The 19195-nt window shown below is 48.9% G+C and overlaps 1 protein-coding gene across 1 annotated transcript in view; it reads left to right on the top strand.

Moving 5' to 3' along the window:
• The window catches only part of Ccdc6 (coiled-coil domain containing 6), a 98912-nt gene that overhangs the window by 59395 nt on the left and 20322 nt on the right, over window positions 1-19195 (top strand). The window contains exons 3-4 of the mRNA XM_052744754.1: window positions 1870-1998; window positions 17402-17505. Coding sequence (XP_052600714.1) covers window positions 1870-1998; window positions 17402-17505 — 233 coding nt within the window. The remainder of the gene's footprint in view (window positions 1-1869; window positions 1999-17401; window positions 17506-19195) is intronic.

Here is a 19195-nt window from a genome sequence, read left to right as displayed (position 1 = left end):
AACACATTGGATGTATTTAGAAACACCTTTATGCAAACAGATTAAAGGGTTTAAGATAAGTGCCTCTTGCCCTTACCTCACAGACAGGCCTAGTGTCGCTAGTCTGTTTCAAGGCATGGGGACATCTTAACAGTGGGTTTACCTACCACCACCATCATATCTCCAACCACACAGGTGTAGAATGACAGTATTTGGTGACCACCTTGCTTATTTTCCAGGGTCCGACGCTCCGTCCACCCTCGTGTAGTTTTAATTACTGCATGGTCTTGCAGAACCTGAGTTTTCGAGAATGAGCTAAGAATAGGTTTACCCCCTGTAAGCATCCCCTCACATCTGCTTTCCGTTATCCTTCTGGGTCCCTGCAAGGGTGACCAGCTTGCTTTTGGAGATGATGCGGCAGCTGTTTCAGTTAACGCTTCCCGTGGCGGAAGATGACCTCAGATTGAAAAGTTGCTTTTAAACAGAGTGTGCACTTCCTAAACAGCAGAAATCCTGCCAAATGTGAGTGTGTAGTGTCCCTTTTGGAGTGACCTGGCCAGGGTCTCCCAGTCACCCACTGTACCCTCCTGAGGAAGAGTGGCTAGCCTCATTTTTCTTGGATTTAATCATCTGACTCTCCACGTGCCAAACATGTCTCTCGGCACACCTGGGGGCAGAGTCTGAAGGCAGCCTTCCTGGCCTGTCTTGGGGGATGGGGTCAGGAGCAGGGTGTGGTTCCAGAGCTCTGTTCGGTGAGCTGTTGTGTCCTTTATAAAAATGGAGGTGACTGTCATGGGCCCCACTGCTCAGGCAGAACACACTGTTCAGCGAGAGTTCAACTTTGTGTACTTCATTGTTTCCAGCAGCTTTTGCTTAGCTTCTCCAGGGTTCTGAAGCAGAGGGCTGACTGTCCCTGTCTCATTGACCCCACCCACCCAGAGTGCTGGACATCATGGCTGGTTATTAGTGAGCACTCTGGCCTCCCCTGTGGCCCCTGGGTTTCTTTAATTTCCTTCTGGTTTTGAAGGTTGGTTTGTATTTAAAAATTATGTAAAATTTTTACTTGTAACACCATAGCTTTAACTTTTAATTGCACATCTGAGGTTCCTCTCTGTTCCTTCCCCCACCCCCCCACGCCCTGGGTTCTTTAGCAAGACGTAGGAGGTGTGATGGATGATTTCATTATGCAAAGAAAACTAATGTTGCTGATTTTTGCCAACACCAGCTTACGCGCACCTTGGGAAATCGCATAATTCTGAATAATTTGCTAAGTGTATTTTTGGATTGTGACATCTCCTTCTACAGACATGATGCAGATTACAGTTAATTTGATGACTGGCAGTGTGCAGTGTCTACATGGAAAATTCCTCGGGCCAGTGAGATGGCTGAGTAGGGTGGGCAGAGGCACTTGTCACAAAAGCCCGATGACGATGAGGTCACTTCAGTCCCACGTCTCCAGGCAGAAGAGGAGAGCTCACCTTCTCTTGAAAGTTGCCCTTTGACCTCCACATGCTATTGGCATGCGTGTGCCCAAAGTCCCTTAGTCTTTCTGTCCATGATGTATAACTTAGAGAGATGGCAGTATGTGTTCTAAAGTGCCCCTCCCTTCTCTTCTTCGAATTCCCAGTTCCTCCCCGCAGAGACACCCACTGAACTCTTTTAGAATAGCTAACCGTGTTTAATTGTGGTTTAGTATTTGCTCTTTGGATGATGCCCGGCGTTGACAAGGAAGCAGCTACCAGTCAGTCGTGCGCGTGTGAGCACAGGCGGGCACCATTGTTGTGTGTGTGAGCGGCTTCCTAGTGGTGCAGCCTTTGGAAGCCCGGATTTGCATGGTGTGTATGGCATTGGAGTTGCTCAGGGCCCACACCCATGTTCTTTCTCTTCCAGCTGCAGCATGAGAAAGCAGAGCTGGAACAGCATCTGGAGCAGGAACAGGAGTTTCAGGTCAACAAGCTGATGAAGAAGATTAAGAAGCTGGAGAATGACACCATCTCCAAGCAGCTCACCTTAGAGCAGGTGAGCCCCAGCTCCCTCGGCTTTCTCTTTAAGCCTACCTTGGCGGGAGTGGGGGGGGTGGGGGGGGTCGCGGAGAAGGAGGAGAGGGAGACTCCTTTCAGCTCTTCCCTCCCACAGTGGGGACCGTATTTTCCAGGCAAGCATCAGTGAGTTTCCAGAGTCCCTGTTGATTCTCTCACATGCTCGCTCACTCACTCCCTTTTGCCACAGTCAGTATGCTTCACAAACACTGCGGTGAGCTCCTGATTTACAGTGGGGGAAACATCGGGTTCCTTTCCTGTGAAGTAGAGGGGAAAGGTTCTAACGCCAGGACGGTTTCTGGGTCAGTCCTGCGGCAGGCTTGTGGGGAACCAAAAGCTGCTTTCAAGAGTGGTTCAGCAGAAACGATGGACATCTTCCCACAATTCTAGCCCTCTCGCAGGAACAGGCTCCGCTCAGCTAGCCTTGTGAAGACTGATAAAGGAGTGGTAGACTTGGTCGGCTCATCCTGGGTAGGATGACCCTGATGAACTGTGCTCACTGCTCTGAGCCCCAGGTCTCCTGTTAGCAAACAAATCAGGGAACTCTGGTATAACTGGACCCATCCTCATGTCTGACAGGCTGGGGTGGGTGTCCATTCCAGAGCTAGCCTTAGAAGCACACACTGGTCCTTCTACTCACGTCATAGACAGCTGTGGCAGCCGCCATCCTTCCGTTCAGGCTGCTGTGTCTCCGGCACTGACCTTTGGTGCCTTTTCCCGCTCAGCAGCCCGAAATGACATTTCCCTAAGACACCTTCTAAAAGGCCGTTCACAGTGTGTGTGTGTGTGTGTGTGTATGTGTCTGGCCTTCCACACAAAGCTGAGCCGGGTAGGATAAGACATCCCAGCTCCGTCTTACAGATGCTGAATACCATATAATGATTTGGCTACACCTCTCAGGCTAACACTCCGATCCCTCTCGTAATCTACGTCTTTTCTGTTTGTCCATCCCTGTGCTGACCCGTTGGCCCGTCACTCTCTGATTCTAGTTGTTAACAGTTGCCTGTGTTGGCGCCAGGATGGGAGTGAGAGGCGTTTCCAGCCAACAGTGACTTTCCTTTTTCTTGTTACTTACATAGAGCCCTGCACAAAGGTATCCAAGGAGGGGACCGATTGTCCCTGGGTTTTGTGGGGCTGAATGGTTTCTTTAAAAAGGTCCTCACCCCTTCCATGTCAGATTCAGTTTCCAAGGGCTGGTTGTTTCCTGAGTGTACCTAGAGCACTCTATTTTGTTAATCTCCTTTCAAGGGTAGATGTGATAGCTAAGTTTTAGAAGACTTGTTTCCCCAGTTTTAAACCATTTTGTTCCAGTGTTTACCATTGCTGTGATGGTAAACAGCCCTGCCAGGTAAACCTCCGAGGATTTGTGTCTTAATCCGGGATCCAGGTACCAGGCATCTAGACCCAGGCAGCTCCGTAAGAGTCTCACAGTGTCGGTATTGCGCGTACTGTGCTGGGATGTTACGGTGTTGGTAGCCAATATTTTCAGCAGCCTCTGCCTGGCATGTGTTCATAAGCTGTGACCCTCTTCCCCAGGTGTCAGTTGTGGCAACAAGGTGGAGGAAGTAAGCTGGTGTCAGCAGAAAAGGGCTGTGATCTCTCATTGGCCTTGGGGGGGTAGGGTACGGGTGTCCTGTCCGGTGACAGCAGTTTTCCAGGGGAGACACAACACACACGTCTACTCACCCCAGGTAGGGACCTCACAGCAGGCAAGATATGGACACCACCGAAGTCCAACCTGGTGAACCAGTGAGTTTTATTGAGATTGCTGACAGGAATGTGGGTGAGGGGTTATTATAGGAGCAGAAATGACTCAGACAGCTTTGTCCCCAAGGCCTACCCCAGCACAGGTGACAGCTCACAAAATCTGGAAGCCTGGAGCACACTGCAACACAGCCTGCGGGCATGTTCAACAGATTGAGTCCAGACCTCTCCTAGGCAGGTGGGCCGGTTTCTGCCGCTCCTCCGGGCAGCTGGTCTGACCTCAAGTCTTCTTTGCAGCTTTGGTTCCTTGAGTCTGAGGTGAGGGACTCTAGGTTTTTTTTTTTTTTTTTTTTTTTTTTTTTTCTCGAGACAGGGTTTCTCTGTGTACTTTGCGCCTCTCCTGGAACTCACTTGGTAGCCCAGGCTGGCCTCGAACTCACAGAGATCCGCCTGGCTCTGCCTCCCGAGTGCTGGGATTAAAGGCGTGCACCACCACCGCCCGGCGGGACTCTAGGTTTTTATTGCTGACTCTGGCAAGGAGGGGCCTAGTAAATCTAGTGAGTTTCAGGGACTTCATGAAGCTATTTTGAGTTGTTTACCCTTCCTGCTTCAGGAACTATGCTTCAGGATGGGAATGTATCAATCTCAGAGGAAACTTATACAAAACTGGGTGTGAAGGCCAGCCTGGAGCACGGAACCCACTGTCTTTCAGGGTCTAGACTCTTTACCAGGCTTAAGTAACAGCCCAAGGTGTACATTCTGTCTGAGCTTGCATCTGACTAGGAAAGGGTCTCCAGCAGAGTGTGCCTCTTGGTGGAAGGGAATCTGAGGTGAGGCATGTCAAGATTGTATTTTCATTAAAGTGGAGAGATGTAACATTGCCTAAAATTTCTCTCGCGTTCGTGTGAGTGGGTCTGGGGTGGTCAAGTGTGAAGAACTAAACTGCATCTTTTTACACTGCGGGTAATCTTAACCAGTGTTTGGGAGGGATGTTCTGGTTCCTTGTGAGCCACAGTGGGGCCTCTATGGCATCCCCTGAGCAGCTCTGGGTATCTGTATGGTATCTGTATGGGGTGCTATGCCGTCTGTTGCAGGCAGCATGGCTTTTCACACGGTGTGTGCTGTTCCATGCTATGTGTGGCTTGTTGCTGTCAATGGTGTGTGCATTTGTTTTTTTCAAACAGTCAGACACCGTTGTGGCCATAGCTGCTACGGGAGAGTGCTCTGTCCTGTGGCCCCATGTACACACCATGGTTAGGCAGAACCATCCTGAGTGTTGCTTTGAGCACAAGGGAGCTGTCGTTTACCTGTTAGAAGAGAGCAGGAGGTGGGAATGTTCAGGGCCTGATAGTGTGAAAGGAAGGAGCCAGGTGTGAAGCTGCTTCCTCTGTTTAGGTTTTCCTTGTTGTTCTGTTTCTGAAGACAGGATCTCCGATAGCCCAGGCTGGCCTCAGACTCACTGTTGTAGCCGAGGCTGACCTTGAACGTCTGGTCCTCCTGCCTCCAGTGGAATTAGAGGTGCACATCACCACACCCAAGTTTCTAACCCAGGGAATCAAACCCAGGCCTTCCTGCATGCTAAGTGGGCATTGAACAAGCAGCCCAAGCTGCTGCCCCGCACCCCCCCCCCCCCATTTCGGCATGGTTCTATTGAGATGTAATTCTCAGATCACATACTGTGTTTAGCACATTCACGGTTGGGTGTCGCCGTTCATTAGTCATTTTAGAACAGTCCCATGGAATCAGACAGAAGCTCTGTACCCTCCACCTGTCTGTCCCGCTCCCCTTAAGCACCGCACTGCCTTCTGTAGCTGGGTCTGCCTATTCTAGGCATTTCTTCAAACTCACACCATACAGTATGTGGGTTCTTGAGATAGACACCCTTCGTTTAGCATAGTGTTCCGTGTCTGCACATTTCTCTCTCTTTTCTGGCCAAATAATTTCTTACTGTATGTGGTATATACCACGTCTTACTTATCCACTCATCTAATAGATGTCTGAGTTGATTGTTAAACAGTGTTTTACAAAGATTTGTATACAGTTTGTTGTTGTTGTTTTCCTGTGAGAACAGCAAGAAACCCCCACTTGGACGACCTCAAAAACCGACCTAGAATGAAAATTGCTGGATCACATGGTCACTATTAAAAATTGCACAAAACATGGCCGGGCGGTGGTGGTGCACGCCTTTAATCCCAGCACTCGGGAGGCAGAGCCAGGCGGATCTCTGTGAGTTCGAGGCCAGCCTGGGCTACCAAGTGAGTCCCAGGAAAGGCGCAAAGCTACACAGAGAAACCCTGTCTCGAAAAACCAAAAAAAAAAAAAAAAAAAAAAAAAAAAAAAATTGCACAAAACATAATTTTAGCATAATTAACACGGTGGATTGAACCTGAGGAAGGGCTCTTGGAAGGTGTTCCATCAGAACTTTGTATTGGCTGCGCTGTGTTCATTTGAAGGTGCAGCTTGGGCTGGAAGGGTTTTTAAGAGGTGCATCATCCATGTTCTTCATGAAGCAGAGGTTACCTGGCTGTGAGCTGTGCTCTTGGGCTCCCCCTTCTGGAGGCCACAGTAAACCTCACTTCTACAAGGCCCTTGCTGTCAGTTGATGGCATTGAAAGGCAGGGCCTCCTCATGACAGGTTAATGAGTAGTGTTTGGTCTTCTCTTAGATGCAGAGCCTGGATTCTTTCATCAGTAAGGCTTGGGAAGGTAGCAGCCTAATGAGTAAGGCTCCTGGACCATCAAAACTGATGCTGGTGGTGGTGTTTTTGTTGCAGCTTGTGAATTCGTAGTTGAAAGGCCCTGTTGTCGGAAAGATAAATGTCGTCCTCAGACCCTATGGGGACCCACGACAATAAGGATTTGGGGAGATCAGCTCTGCTTTCAGAAGTCTCCTCTTCTTCCTCTTGTACCTCCTCTAGAACATTCTGCAGAGGAGGAGAGACTCTTGGGACTTGCTCCCTAGTGACAGATGAGTTTGGCCTGTCAGTGGCCCGACCCACTCGGGCTGCCTTCTCAGAGATGGACTCAGAGAGAGAGGTACCAAGCTCTCTCCTGTTACGAAGGTCACATGACGGGCGAAGGGAACATCCCCAGTCTGGTGTTCTAGACAAGGGAGCATGTTCTGTGTCCCTCAGGGAACTCGACTTCTGTCTGTTCAGACAGCCCACACAGTTCCCTGTTTACTTAGGGTTTACTTCACCTTCTAAATGCTTGATGCCGAAGAGAATTTATAAGCAGATGTTTGAGAGCCTGCGGGAGATAGTGGTAACCTGCGGGGTCTTTGCGGAACACAGTAGTAAACCTGGCTAGTCTGACCAACATGCCTTTAGGAAACACTGTCCGTTGCCTGTGGATCCCTCTCAGTAGGTCTTCCCCAACAGCTTGATCACCGTAGGTCTCTTGCTCACGCTTCCCATTTTCCTCAGGTGACAGCAACAACATTTAGAAGTTTTTCTTTTTCTGTGTCTGAAAATCTTGATCCAGAAATGGTTACTGCTGTCAGCTGGGTAAGAATGTCCTCACCTGTCTACCAGGCAAGTCACATGATACAGCTGATTAGGTGCAGCCCAGCTCCCCAGTTACCAGGGCCTCCTCAGCACTTGGCTCAGAGAACCGTCTCATGAGAACCGCGGGGCCTTGGATGTGGCCAATCGGTGCAGTGATGTGGTGCCGCTGGCGTGGCCCGGGACCTGTAGGAGCTGGTGGGAAGGAGTTGGGTCACTGGGGCCATTGCCTTCAGAATGCTGTAGTTCTGGTATTGGAGAGAGACCAAGTCATGAAAGAGCAATTCCAATCCTGGGCCTCTGGTTTCCTATCTCTCTGCCTGTCCAGTATCCTCCTGTGATGCTACACACCATGTTGAGATGCCAACCCAGGGGACCCTCTTCAGAACCGAACCCAGTCTTGGACTTTGAGCCTCCAAAAGTGTATGCCGATTAAACGTTCGTCACTCCCTAGCTTTGGGTATTTTGTTCCAGAAACACAAGATGGACCAGTGAAAGAGGGAAAGACATAGTGGCCGTCCAACACACAGCATAGATGCTCAAATCACGAAGCAGGAAGAGAGTGGAGTAAATTCAGTCATGTGACTCCGCTCACACTTGAGTGACATACAGTTGTCTGCCATGGGCCAGATACCTGCCCATCCTCCCTCCCTCCCTCCCTCCCTCCCTCCCACAGTTGGTCCCATGTAACTCTGTCAGTTATTCACGGAATTGTGAGTGTCCTACGTGAGTTGTCTCTCCTCTCTCAGGATCCATATGGGAAGGGTGGATTCCGGGTTGGTGCAGTCATTTGATTTCATTAACAACTATAATGCTAGCTATTCAGCCAAAGTAACTTCCAGATGTTTCCCTGGAATCCATTCTCCCTCTCTTCTGGAATGAGCCCTGTGACCCCAGGCCTATAGTTTGACCTTTTTGTGAAATAGGCATAATATCTAATTTGCAGGTTTCAGGGAGTATTTTTACACACACACACACACACACACACACACACACACACACACACACACACACAAGCGCGCGCGCAGCGCGCGCCTCTCACGCTGCATGTAAAGGGAGGCCCTCTCTCTCCTCTGATGCAGGAAGAATCAGCTCACACGATAACCCAGCCCAGGACCCATGGTTTCACTATGTGTGACTATGGTGAGTTTAAGAAGGTAGGCGCTCACGGGCTGAGCGTTGATTCTTCAATCCTGCCTCATTTTTGGAAGATGTGGGTCACAAAAGACGAGACCAGTTTCACAATCCAGCAACGGGCTGTGACCTGCAGGTGGAAAAACATGCTCTGATGTGTCAGAAGCTTTGCTGCTTCCAGAGCTTTCTTGGGCTTGTTCCCTCTGCCTAGAACACTGTCTTCCGTGCCCCTTCAGGCCTCCCAGTCTGTCCTCCAGTGAGCCAGGCGTCTGCACATGTTGTAACATTCCACGCTTGGCTCAGTTGTTTCTCTGTCGTAAGCTCCCCTAGAACGTCAGAGAGGTTAGACACTGTGCTGACCCAGTGATCACATTCCCGGTGGCAAGTACCACAGCTACTGCCATTAAACAGTGGAGGTTGTTGAGCTGGAGAGATGGTTCAGCAGCAAAGAGCCCTTGCTCCTTAATCATGAGGACTGAGTTTGAATCCTATCACCCACCTAAGGCTGCTAACTCAGCAAACACCTGTACCTCCCTCCATGTGGGAGCCCGTTCTCGGGTTCCTCGTGGCTTTACCCAGCATGTCCGCATTGAGGATGATTAGGACCACGGGCCTGAGTGCAGGTGTCTGAGATGGTCTGCACTTGGCTGTGCTGGGGGAGGAGGTCTTTTGCTCCACCCCTTGGCGTCTCTATAAAAACCCTGGGGCAGAGACAGTCGGGGCCCATTGGAATAGGTCCCAGGCCCTCTCGAGGCTATCCTTTATTTTCTGTTTATCTTCACATTCTAAATCCTTCTAATATTTCCTGCTGCTCACACTCAAGAAAACTCTGGGGAACTATGGGGTTGGTGGTTAAACGCCACGCACCTCCAGCTCTGAGGGATCCAGTGCCCATTTCTGGCCTCTGGACACCTACACACGAGTGCCCATACATCTGCACAGACATAGTGTGAACGCTCATAATAAAACAAATCTTAAAAAAAAAACAAAAACTGTTGTTACCTGTCCCTTTGGGTATTTGGGGCTACCTGTTTTCCAGGAACACGAGCAACAGACATCTCCCCCTTCCTCGGCCTGTTCACCCACACTTCACTTTCCTCGTAAGTCCTTGTGACCCGTCTCCTTGGACTTTGTTTTTGCCCATGCCTCAGTTGTGCTACTCGGATGACATGATTCTTTATGAATTCCTGTCTTTATCACGTACCCTCCGTTTGTCACAGTCTCCCGGGAAAGATGATAGAAGTTTCCTGGCCTGGAGCCTTGTTCTGGGACGCCAAGTGGTCCCCAGTGGTCAGTGATGAAGGAAGTGCTGGATGGAGGCCTGCCGTGGAGGGAAGCAGCCACCAGGCAGCAGAGGAGACTGGGACATGCCTAGATGAAGGCAGAAAAGACAGACCCAGACCAGCTAGAGAGAAAGAGACACCCACGTCCAGTTGTGTTCAGGGAAACAGATGTCCTGGCAGGCAGAAGGGTTCCAGCGAGGAGGCCACCAGAGTGTCAGCCGACCGCACAGCCATGCTGATAACGGAAATGCTGGGGAGTGGTAAATGGATCCTTCCCCTCCCTCACAGGGTGTGGAGAGAGACAGGCTGTGGCAGCGCGATGTTGAGGGCATAAGCTCGTCGTTAACAGTGAGTCATTTTGGCCAGACCTTGGCGTTCGCGGTGTCCCATGGTGTTACCCTCAGTTCCTAGTCCTAGCGGGTGACTCACGGGCGTGATAAGAGCCCAGCATCTGAGGACACTGCCGAGTGTCCTGTGCCATCTCCAGCTGCAGGAAACTACACCGGCCAGTACAGCACAGAGTCGGAGTCCTTGGGAAAAGGTTTCCTTTTTGTTATATTTTTTAATTGATTAATGTTGTGCCTCGGCAGTTTTCATGCACGCATACACGACATTCCGATTACTTTCTTCCCTCCACCCTTGTATCTTCCTTTAATCCTTACCGACCTTCCTCATCTTTATTAGTACCTCTGTGCCCCATGATCCCCCTCCTCCCTGCCACCCCATTCCACCCTGTCAAGCTTCCTGCTCCCTGTCAGTGACCTACATCCCTATGAATGACACTTCCTCATCCAACCCCCTTCCTGTTAAGCCCCCCTACTGACCAACCCCCCTTCTCCCTACCTGTCTATGTGAGATTGACAATCGTTCATTTTTTTTTTTTAGGCAAAACAGGGAAATGTTTAATACATTTTAAATTTACATTTTGGGGTTCTTGCCCTTAGCATTGGGGTTGTTCATGTGCTACAAAACACCTTTTATGTTGCCAGAAAGGTAAGTGGCCCACAACAAAAGGCAAACTGTGACACCCCACTCGCGACTCAACACATAGCCACCAGAGTGCATGTTTTGTAGAGTGAGTGGACGAGAGAGAGAGCACTGGTCAGTGTGTTCGTGACTTGTCCCTGCCTGTGATTTATACAGGAGTGAAGTGCTTGACTTTTTTGTTGTTGAACAGAGTATATCTTAGAGCCCTCGTTGTGAGAACCAGACCAGGTCTATTAGCATCCCATTCACACTGACAACTGTCCTTGCAGATTCCTGCAGCTGGAAGGGCCTGTTGGAAGGGGGCCGGTGGTACCTGCTGTTTGTTGTGTGTTTTGAGGTGCGGAGAGTAGAGGAGTAACCTTTAGTCCTTGAGCATTCTCCTGCATTCAGGCAGTAAAATCCCGTGACCTCCATACACGTTTTGAAGCTCAATTTCGAACATCAACCTCAAATTCTGGAAGTTTCAAAACCTTTTATTAGACTCAGTGTTTGCATTGTATTGACACTCCCTTGCTCTCCCAAGAGTATTTGGAAAACAGTTACAAAAAGATACATTAATAACGGAAATATTACCACGACAGTACCTGTGTTTCCACACCCACTCCCTGCTGCCTTTGATAGTTCATCATCTTCCCTCCTCTTCCTCCTCTTTCCTAAAGCAGTAGTGGGTCTATCATTTCAAAATTGGATAAGAGCCGATCTTTGGAGCTATGCCCGTTACTTCCAAAGCTTGGGTCCAAGAGTCGTACCCACTGCTCCTCCAGGAGAGGGATGGAGACACCTCCAGCCATGCTGAAGAATATGTAGGATCCTTACGCCCTGGAGTTAGATGAACTGGGGTCATCACCTCCCCTCAAGAAGCCTTGGCAGTCTCCGTCACTCCATTTGTTCTGTCGTTTTGAGCTGCTGAGATGTCACAGTGTCAACTGAGAGGTCTCTGAGCACTGCTGTCAGGGAAGAGAAGTGTGTGTCCTGCAGCCATTGAAAGGGACATTTTTGCCCCCGACGTACTTGAATTTCACTTAAGTTACAAAAACTCCACTGTGGTCCTTCTTGTTTTGTTTAGCCTTACTTTGTAGCATCCGGTAATATTTCCACGTGGGTCCATTCACACAGGTGGCGGTACGTGACGGACCTTCACAGCATGTCTTGCATGGGGAAGACAACGTCTCATCATCCAGGGGTGGACATTGGATGATCAGGCCTCGAGGGTCTCATAAACGGCACTAGGGTGCTACGGCGAGGGCGGTAAAATCCAGAGCCCCCCATCCCGAGATTGTCCGCTTATCATTTGAAGTGCATCGGGTACCTGCTGAGATCCTGATGGATGTCACTTGACTTAGGAAAGACGCGCTGTGCGGTGCCCACGCGGGAAATAAATGAAGGGCTAAATCCGGCCCCACACAGGGCAGTGGGGTGAATGTGGTGATAATAAATGGTTTCGTGTTAAGGAAACTTGCGTTTTGGATACAGTGCATCTCGGCAAGTTTCTTTGGCTATATTCCCTTAAAGAACATTGTGTTGGGGCTAGTGAGATTGCTTCCAGGTAAGGGAGCTTGTCGCCAAGCACAAGGACCTGAGTTTGAGCCCCAGGCCTTACATGGTGAACAGAGAGAGCTGACTCCTGCGAGTTGTACCTCAAATACCAGCCTCCCCCAACAAAAAATGAACTGAGGCTTGTGACAGTCGCTGGTAGGATTTCTGTAAGGACTTGGCCACTGACTTTTTTTTTTTAAAGATTTAAATTTATTGATATATATGTGCATGTGTGTGGAGTGATTTAGGAGGGCCTCCTGCATAGGGCTGTGGATCCGTTGAAGCTGGAGATAACGGGATTGTGAGCCATCAGGTATGGGTGCCAGAGACTGAACTCAGGTCCTCAGGCAAGAACAGCCAGAGCTTTTAGCACTGAGCCATCCCCCCAGCCCCTCCGCTGAGTTTTTGACATAGTAAAGGACACCTACCCAGTGGTTTGCAGCCCGCTTTCCATCCACAGTAATTACTTGGTCAAAAAGGGGGGAAAAACCATCCTGGAGAGTTATGGACCAGCGTGCCAGGTTGTGTAGTAGAGTGCTGATGTCACGGGAAGGGAGACCCATGTGTCTGTTTTTGTTTGTTTTTAAAGTTCCCACTGGGCATTGTGGCTCATGCTTTTAAATCCCAGCACTTGGGAGGCAGAGGCAGGCAGATGTTAGAACAGTGATTCTCAACCTGCCTAATGCTGCCACCCTTTAATACAGTTCTTCATGTTGTGACCCCCTCCAACCCTAAAATTATTATTATTATATTTATTTATTTATTTATTTATTTATTTATTTATTTATTTATTTATTTATTTATTTATTTTGGTTTTTCGAGACAGGGTTTCTCTGTGTAGCTTTGCGCCTGTCCTGGATCTCCCTCCGTAGACCAGGCTGGCCTCGAACTCACAGAGATCCGCCTGCCTCTGCCTCCGGAGTGCTGGGATTAAAGACGTGTGCCACCACCGCCCGGCCATAAAATTATTTTTGTTGCCACTTCATAACTAATTTTGCTACTGTTATGAATCATAATATAAACATCTGCATTTTATGATGGTCTTAGGCGACCCCTGTGAAAGGGTCACTCAATAACCCAACACCCGCCCCCCACTACGCGCTTATGCGTGCGTGCGTGTGTGTGTGTGTGTGTGTGTGTGTGTGTGTGTGCGCTTACGTGCACGCGCGCGCACACAAGGGGTCATGAACCACAGGTTGAAAAGCAGTGTTTGAGAAGAAGTTCTTTAAAATGAAAAAAGATGTAGGTTGTATTATACAAGCCTAACTCTGGGCTCTCTCGCTGTCTCCCAGGGAGGTGGACCTTTGCTCACTTCCATCCTTGTAGGAAATGATCCATCCTCCCCTTAAGGGTGCTTAATGCACATAAATTAACGCCAGTTTATTGCTGGATTACTATTGGTGGTTGCTGTATTGCTTCTGTTATGAAATTACAGACTTCTAAAATTAGATGCCTTTAGATGTTCTTCTTTTAATGACAAAAATAGATGTTTGTTTTTAAAAACTGGGTAAGGCAGGAAAGAAAAAGAGACGATCATTTCATCCCAGTGAACTGTTTGTCATGCTAGAGAGTTTGCTCAACACCCCCCACCCCCAGCCCCGCCCCCACCGCCACCCGCCCCCAGTGCAGAAACATTCTCTGCCTCTGGAGTACATAACTGACCTTCAGTGATGGTTGGAACTTGGGAACTTGGAAGTGGCCACCCTTCCCTCCTAATGTTTTTGCTGGTTGACTTCTCTGAAGCTTCCATGTGTATGAGCCCGGGGGATACCCTAGGACCTAGCCTTAGTTCTGAAACAGTTGCTGATTGGTTGATCAGGTAAGGGGGAGGGGCAGCGGCCGTGTCTCGGTCTAGAACTAACACAAATGGACTGTGTGGGTTTTGTTGTTGTAAGGACTGTTTTCTGGAAGGCCAGGGCCAGAATCAGAGGTGTTCCCTGCTAGGAGGAGAGTTTCCAGGGCTGAGTACTCACCCAGAAACCAGTGGAGGCTGCGCTTAGGTTCTAGCTTGTCCCTGCAGGTTTACTCTGTGAAGGGTATGTCATCAGGCAAGGGTTCCGCTGTGCTGTCAGCAGCTGTCGTGATCCCTCATGAGTCCTCTGAGGTCCGTCCTTCTGATGTGTATGCAAAAGTTGGGTTTGCTTACAGGGAAGGACGATAGACTGAGGCAAAGACCTATGGCAGCCATTACTCCAGCAGTGAAGTACTCACAGCCCGTTCCTGATTTGCCTGGGTCATTGTCTAAATCCTCCGCTTGTATTTTTCCAAGTGGGTCTGATCTACCTCTCGGTCAGCACTCTGGATGCCTGGTCATAGACGACATTAAAAAGACTAGTGAGCCGGGCGGTGGTGGTGCACACCTTTAATCCCAGCACTCGGGAGGCAGAGGTAGGGCGGATCTCTGTGAGTTCAAAGCCAGCCTGGGCTACCAAGTGAGTTCCAGGAAAGGCACAAAGCTGCACAGAGAAACCCTGTCTCAGAAACAAAAAACAAAACAAAACAAACAAAAAAGACTAGTGGTCGGAGTGGGCCGAGCTAGTCTGACTTCAGCCGTAACCGCTCTGAAGTCTCATCTCTTGTTTTCTTAGGCTTTGTCTTCATCTCAGTCAACCAAGATAAAAGAATCCTGCCTACGTGTTTGGTTGATGGAGTGCTTATATTTGAGTAGATGATGTTCTCTATATCCTTGGTGTGAGTGGGGGCTTGCTATGTGGTGTCTTAGAGAGAGAGAGAGAGAGAGAGAGAGAGAGAGAGAGAGAGAGAGAGAGAGAGAGAGAGAGAGGCGTGGGGGGGGATCAGGTGTCTTCTTTGGTCACTCCACTTTATTTACTGAGGCAGGCTCTCTCATTGAATCTGGAACCTGCCGATTGGGTCCATGGAGCTAGCCGGCTTGCCCTAGGGATCAGCTTGCCCCAGTACTCTTTCCTCCTGAGCCCTGGGATTACAGATAGATCTCCACGCATGTGAATGGTGGGGATCCAAATCATGGGCCTCATTCTTGCACGGTGAGTGTTTTGTCTCCGGAGCCAGCTCCCAGCATAGCAACTTTAGTGCTTTTTGTCTTCCTTCTCTTTTTAATTTGAATTACAATTATTTACTTGGGGGGAGATGGTACGTACCATGACGTGTGTGTGGAGGTCACATGAAAAATCGGCAGAAGTCAGTTCTCTTCTGCCATGTGGTCCCCGAGGAGCGAACTCAGGTTGCCACCATTGGTAGCAAGTGCTTTAGTCCACGGAGCCATCCTGTTGCCCGCCTGCCCCCCACCCTCAGGTCGCTTTGAGAGAAGCTTCATTGTAAGAGACTTTGCATCTATTCCGCTTGTAGGGAGGTCTTCCTCTCAGGTTCTTTTGTTGAGCCTAGATTAGTGATGTCTGAGTTCTAACCGGCTGCTTTCCACGCTTTATTTGAGTGGTCTGATCTTTGAAGTTCGAAGTGTATTTTCTCTTAGTGGCACTGATGAAATTGTGCTCAGACTAAACCTCTGCAAAGTGGATTGGGAAAACTTCTGTGAGTCTCACAGCTGAACCCGGTATGAAAGGGTGGAGTTCTCATTGTGTTTTCCCTGTCCCCTCCCCCGTACGAGCCCTCTTATTTTATTATGCATTTTGTTTCATTTCGGTTTGGGCCTCATACTCTCCATCCCCCTGCCTCAGCCTCTTGAGTGCTGGGATTACAGGTTTTCTCAGTCTGCTCTAATGGGGACGTGAACAATGGGTGGGAGACACAGTGGAGCTGGCCTCCTGCCCTTTCTGTACTCCCCAGACACAAGCCTGACAAGCCAGGGGAGCTAATATCCCGGGCCGACTTTCATACACTGTTTACCCACCGAGGAAGTTCCAGGTTTAACGGGGGGACTATAATAGGACTCCCAGGCTGACGTTAATTAACCCCAAATGAGGAGTGGAACTGCTGAACACCAGTGAAGAATTGGGCATGCCACTGAAAGACTTAATTAGGAAGCAGCTTTTCAAATGAGCTCTCTGCTGCTGAGCTTCTCGCCCTGGATCCTGGGGGCTGCAGAGTAACCTGTGTGTGTGTGTGTGTGTGGCGGGGGTGGTGGGGGCAGCTTGGCCTGATATGTAGATTTTTGACTGTGGGTAGAGAGGGTGCCGGTTGTGGGAACTCTTGAGTTTAAAACTAAATAAAACGAACCGAAAAAACCCTGAGAAGGGTATAGGGGAGATAATTACAGATAAGCGAGCATTTTTGTATTTTTTGAGATGGAAGCCATTCTTACCTGGCACTCAAGCTACCCTGGGACCTCACAAAGCTCCCTGCTCGGTCACCCAAGGCTTCTGAAGTATTCTGACTCTGCTGCCTCCTGTTTGTTGCCCTTGAGCTGTTCTGCAAAGCCACGTTCCACCACGCACACGAGATACTTTCTGTTTCCTGTATGATCTTGGCTCATTCGCTTGTCCAAAAAAAAAAAAACCGTCACTGTTATTGATGAAGTCTTCTTGAATCTAAACACTTAGGATTCAGTCATGAACAAAACAGGAGAGTGAAGGGAGATGACAGGAGATGAGATGAGAGGGGCTGTGGTGCATACAGTTACAGCATATTACATGGGTGTGCACGGGCCTATTACAAAGCCCCCTTACTTTGTAATAAGATATTTGGGTAATAAAAGTGAATGAAATATAATAGCATCTCACAAAACTATAGTAGTATATCACAATTTATATTATATATAATATATATATATTATATATATATAAAATCAGCAAGAACAGGGACCTGGGGAGTTACATCCTAGATGGCTGGAACAGGATAAAATAACCAGCGGCCCTGACAAATATCAAGCACAGGATTCTAAGTGCCACTTATTAATGATGCCTAAGTTAAGTCACTTAAACCCAGTCAGTCATCCAGACGTTATGCTTATCCTTTACAAATGGTGAATTCCCATCTCATAACTTCCCATTCTCCCAGCTGACCATTGGTGGAGCTGGGATTTGAACCCAGGTATGTGACGCAAGGTTTGTGATCACAGCTACTTGGTTCTCTCTCAGCTATTTGAGAAACAGAGATGAGTCTGATTCTGGAGGTAAATTGGAGCCGGGTTGGCCGTCTTGCTGAAGTGGTTACAGTTGTAGGAAATAGTTGGATCCAGGGCCCAGTCATTCCAAAGCTATTCCTCCAGCTCTTTCCTCATCCCTTCCACATGGTGAGATCCAGTCAAGGATGCTCCAGCGCCCTGCTGTTCTCAGTAAAGCTGTTCCCTTTTCCTCTAGTTGAGACGGGAGAAGATTGACCTGGAAAACACCCTGGAGCAAGAGCAAGAGGCGCTGGTGAATCGGCTATGGAAGAGAATGGATAAGCTGGAAGCTGAAAAGAGGTCTGTTTAGCCTTGCTCACCTGTGCGTGCATGCGTGCGTGCGTGCGTGAGTGTTTGGAGGGTTCCTGACTGTTACTAGGATAACAGTGAGACATTTGAATTGTTTGAGTGACACACACCATCCTAAAGGAAATACATGTTGATCTCTCCCCTAGCAGTCTCCTCTCTCTACCTGGCTTTTCTCCTCCCACAGATAGGGATTATTTCATTGGCTGGTTCAAAGCCAAGGCGGAAGTCGACTGTGGGTGCCACAGGTCACCTGTTAATTAGTGCGCATCTCTAGCATTGACTTAGTTGGGAGACTTGAGTAGAAAAATGACTATCCATTTGCTTTTAAACCCACTGTAAATAGATACCTGTGGATATTTAATACTTGTGTGTTCAGTGTACATACACAGATGTAAAGTATCACCCAACCACAGACAGTTCCTAAATTGCCTTGTTGCAGATTGCCTTGGTCCTTGTTTTTGACCGCTCTGTACTTTGGGGTTAGAAGGGACAGAGCGTGTAAAAATGGCAAGAAGAGCCTGTCTCAGAGCCTTGTGTGGGGTAAAGGCGAGTTTCCTTTGAAGCTGATTGTTAGCCCCCTGGCCCAGAATCTTGTTTGCCTCCCAGAAGCCTGTGCTGTACGTCACAGGTTTTAAAGGTCTGTTCCACGCTGTTCCGAGTTCACGTGTAGAAATACAAACACCAAACCAACCACAGAGCCTAAGAAACGTGGAGATTCGAACTGTATGTCTAGGAGAAATCCTCCAGCCATAATCAGTCAGCATCATGGTAGCAGTTCCAATAAACTGAATTATGAAGTTACCTTGTGATTGCGACCATATTTCCCTGTCAATTTCCTCAGCAAGGGTAGAACTACAGGTCGGTCAGTTTGCAGTTGAGCAAATTGAGAGGTGAACAATTCAATATAAAGTGAACCCCGGGAGCCCTAGCGGCTTAGAGAGGGAGGTGAGAGGTTGTTGCAGATAGACTGCCTTTTTGGAACGCCGTCGGAGGCTTTTACATACATGTAATTGTATTGTTACTGAACTTAGCTGTAAGAAATAGTCATTTTGTAGGTAAAATGCGACTGAGCCTTTTCTAAGTTACACCATCAGCTAGGTCTCTGAGTGTTTGCTGGACTCTGGGCATAGTAACCGGAAACGTGTTCCACAGACTTTACAGTTACGGTCGGCTGCCAGGGTCACTCACAGAGCAGAAGGAACAGGGGTGATGGCTCAGTGATGCCGTACGCAAAGCGTGAGGACCTGAGTTTAGATTCCCAGGACTAACAGACAGCCGGACACGCTGGCCCATGCATGTAACCGCAAGCGTGCTCCTAAAGCGAGATGGGCGGTGGAGACAGAATTCCCAGAAGCCCTGGCCAGGTTACCTTGCTTAGCAGCAGAGAACAAGAGACCTTGTTGTGAACCAGGGGGAAGGGAGAACCCACACCTGAGAGCGCCCTCTGACCTCCACGTGTGGGTGGCACGTGTGCACCTGTACTAACCCGTGAGCACACAGTAAACACAAAAGAAATGAGATCTTGCCATTCTGCCTGTTTGACCTGTGATACTTGTAGCTGAGGATGAGTGAGCAGAGAGGTTGTGAGACAAACAGGCATCCATCTGTCCTGTGGATGCTTTGCAGGCCAGCCCTCGGCTGGAATGTCATGTAGTCTTCTGCATGCAAACTGTTCTTCATT

Source organism: Peromyscus californicus, unplaced genomic scaffold (assembly GCF_007827085.1).
Source record: "Peromyscus californicus insignis strain IS unplaced genomic scaffold, ASM782708v3 Scaffold_19__1_contigs__length_69161282, whole genome shotgun sequence".
Taxonomy (NCBI): Eukaryota; Metazoa; Chordata; class Mammalia; order Rodentia; family Cricetidae; genus Peromyscus; species Peromyscus californicus.
The sequence above is the reverse complement of the archived record's forward strand: the minus strand, read 5'-3'. Positions and strand labels throughout refer to the sequence as shown.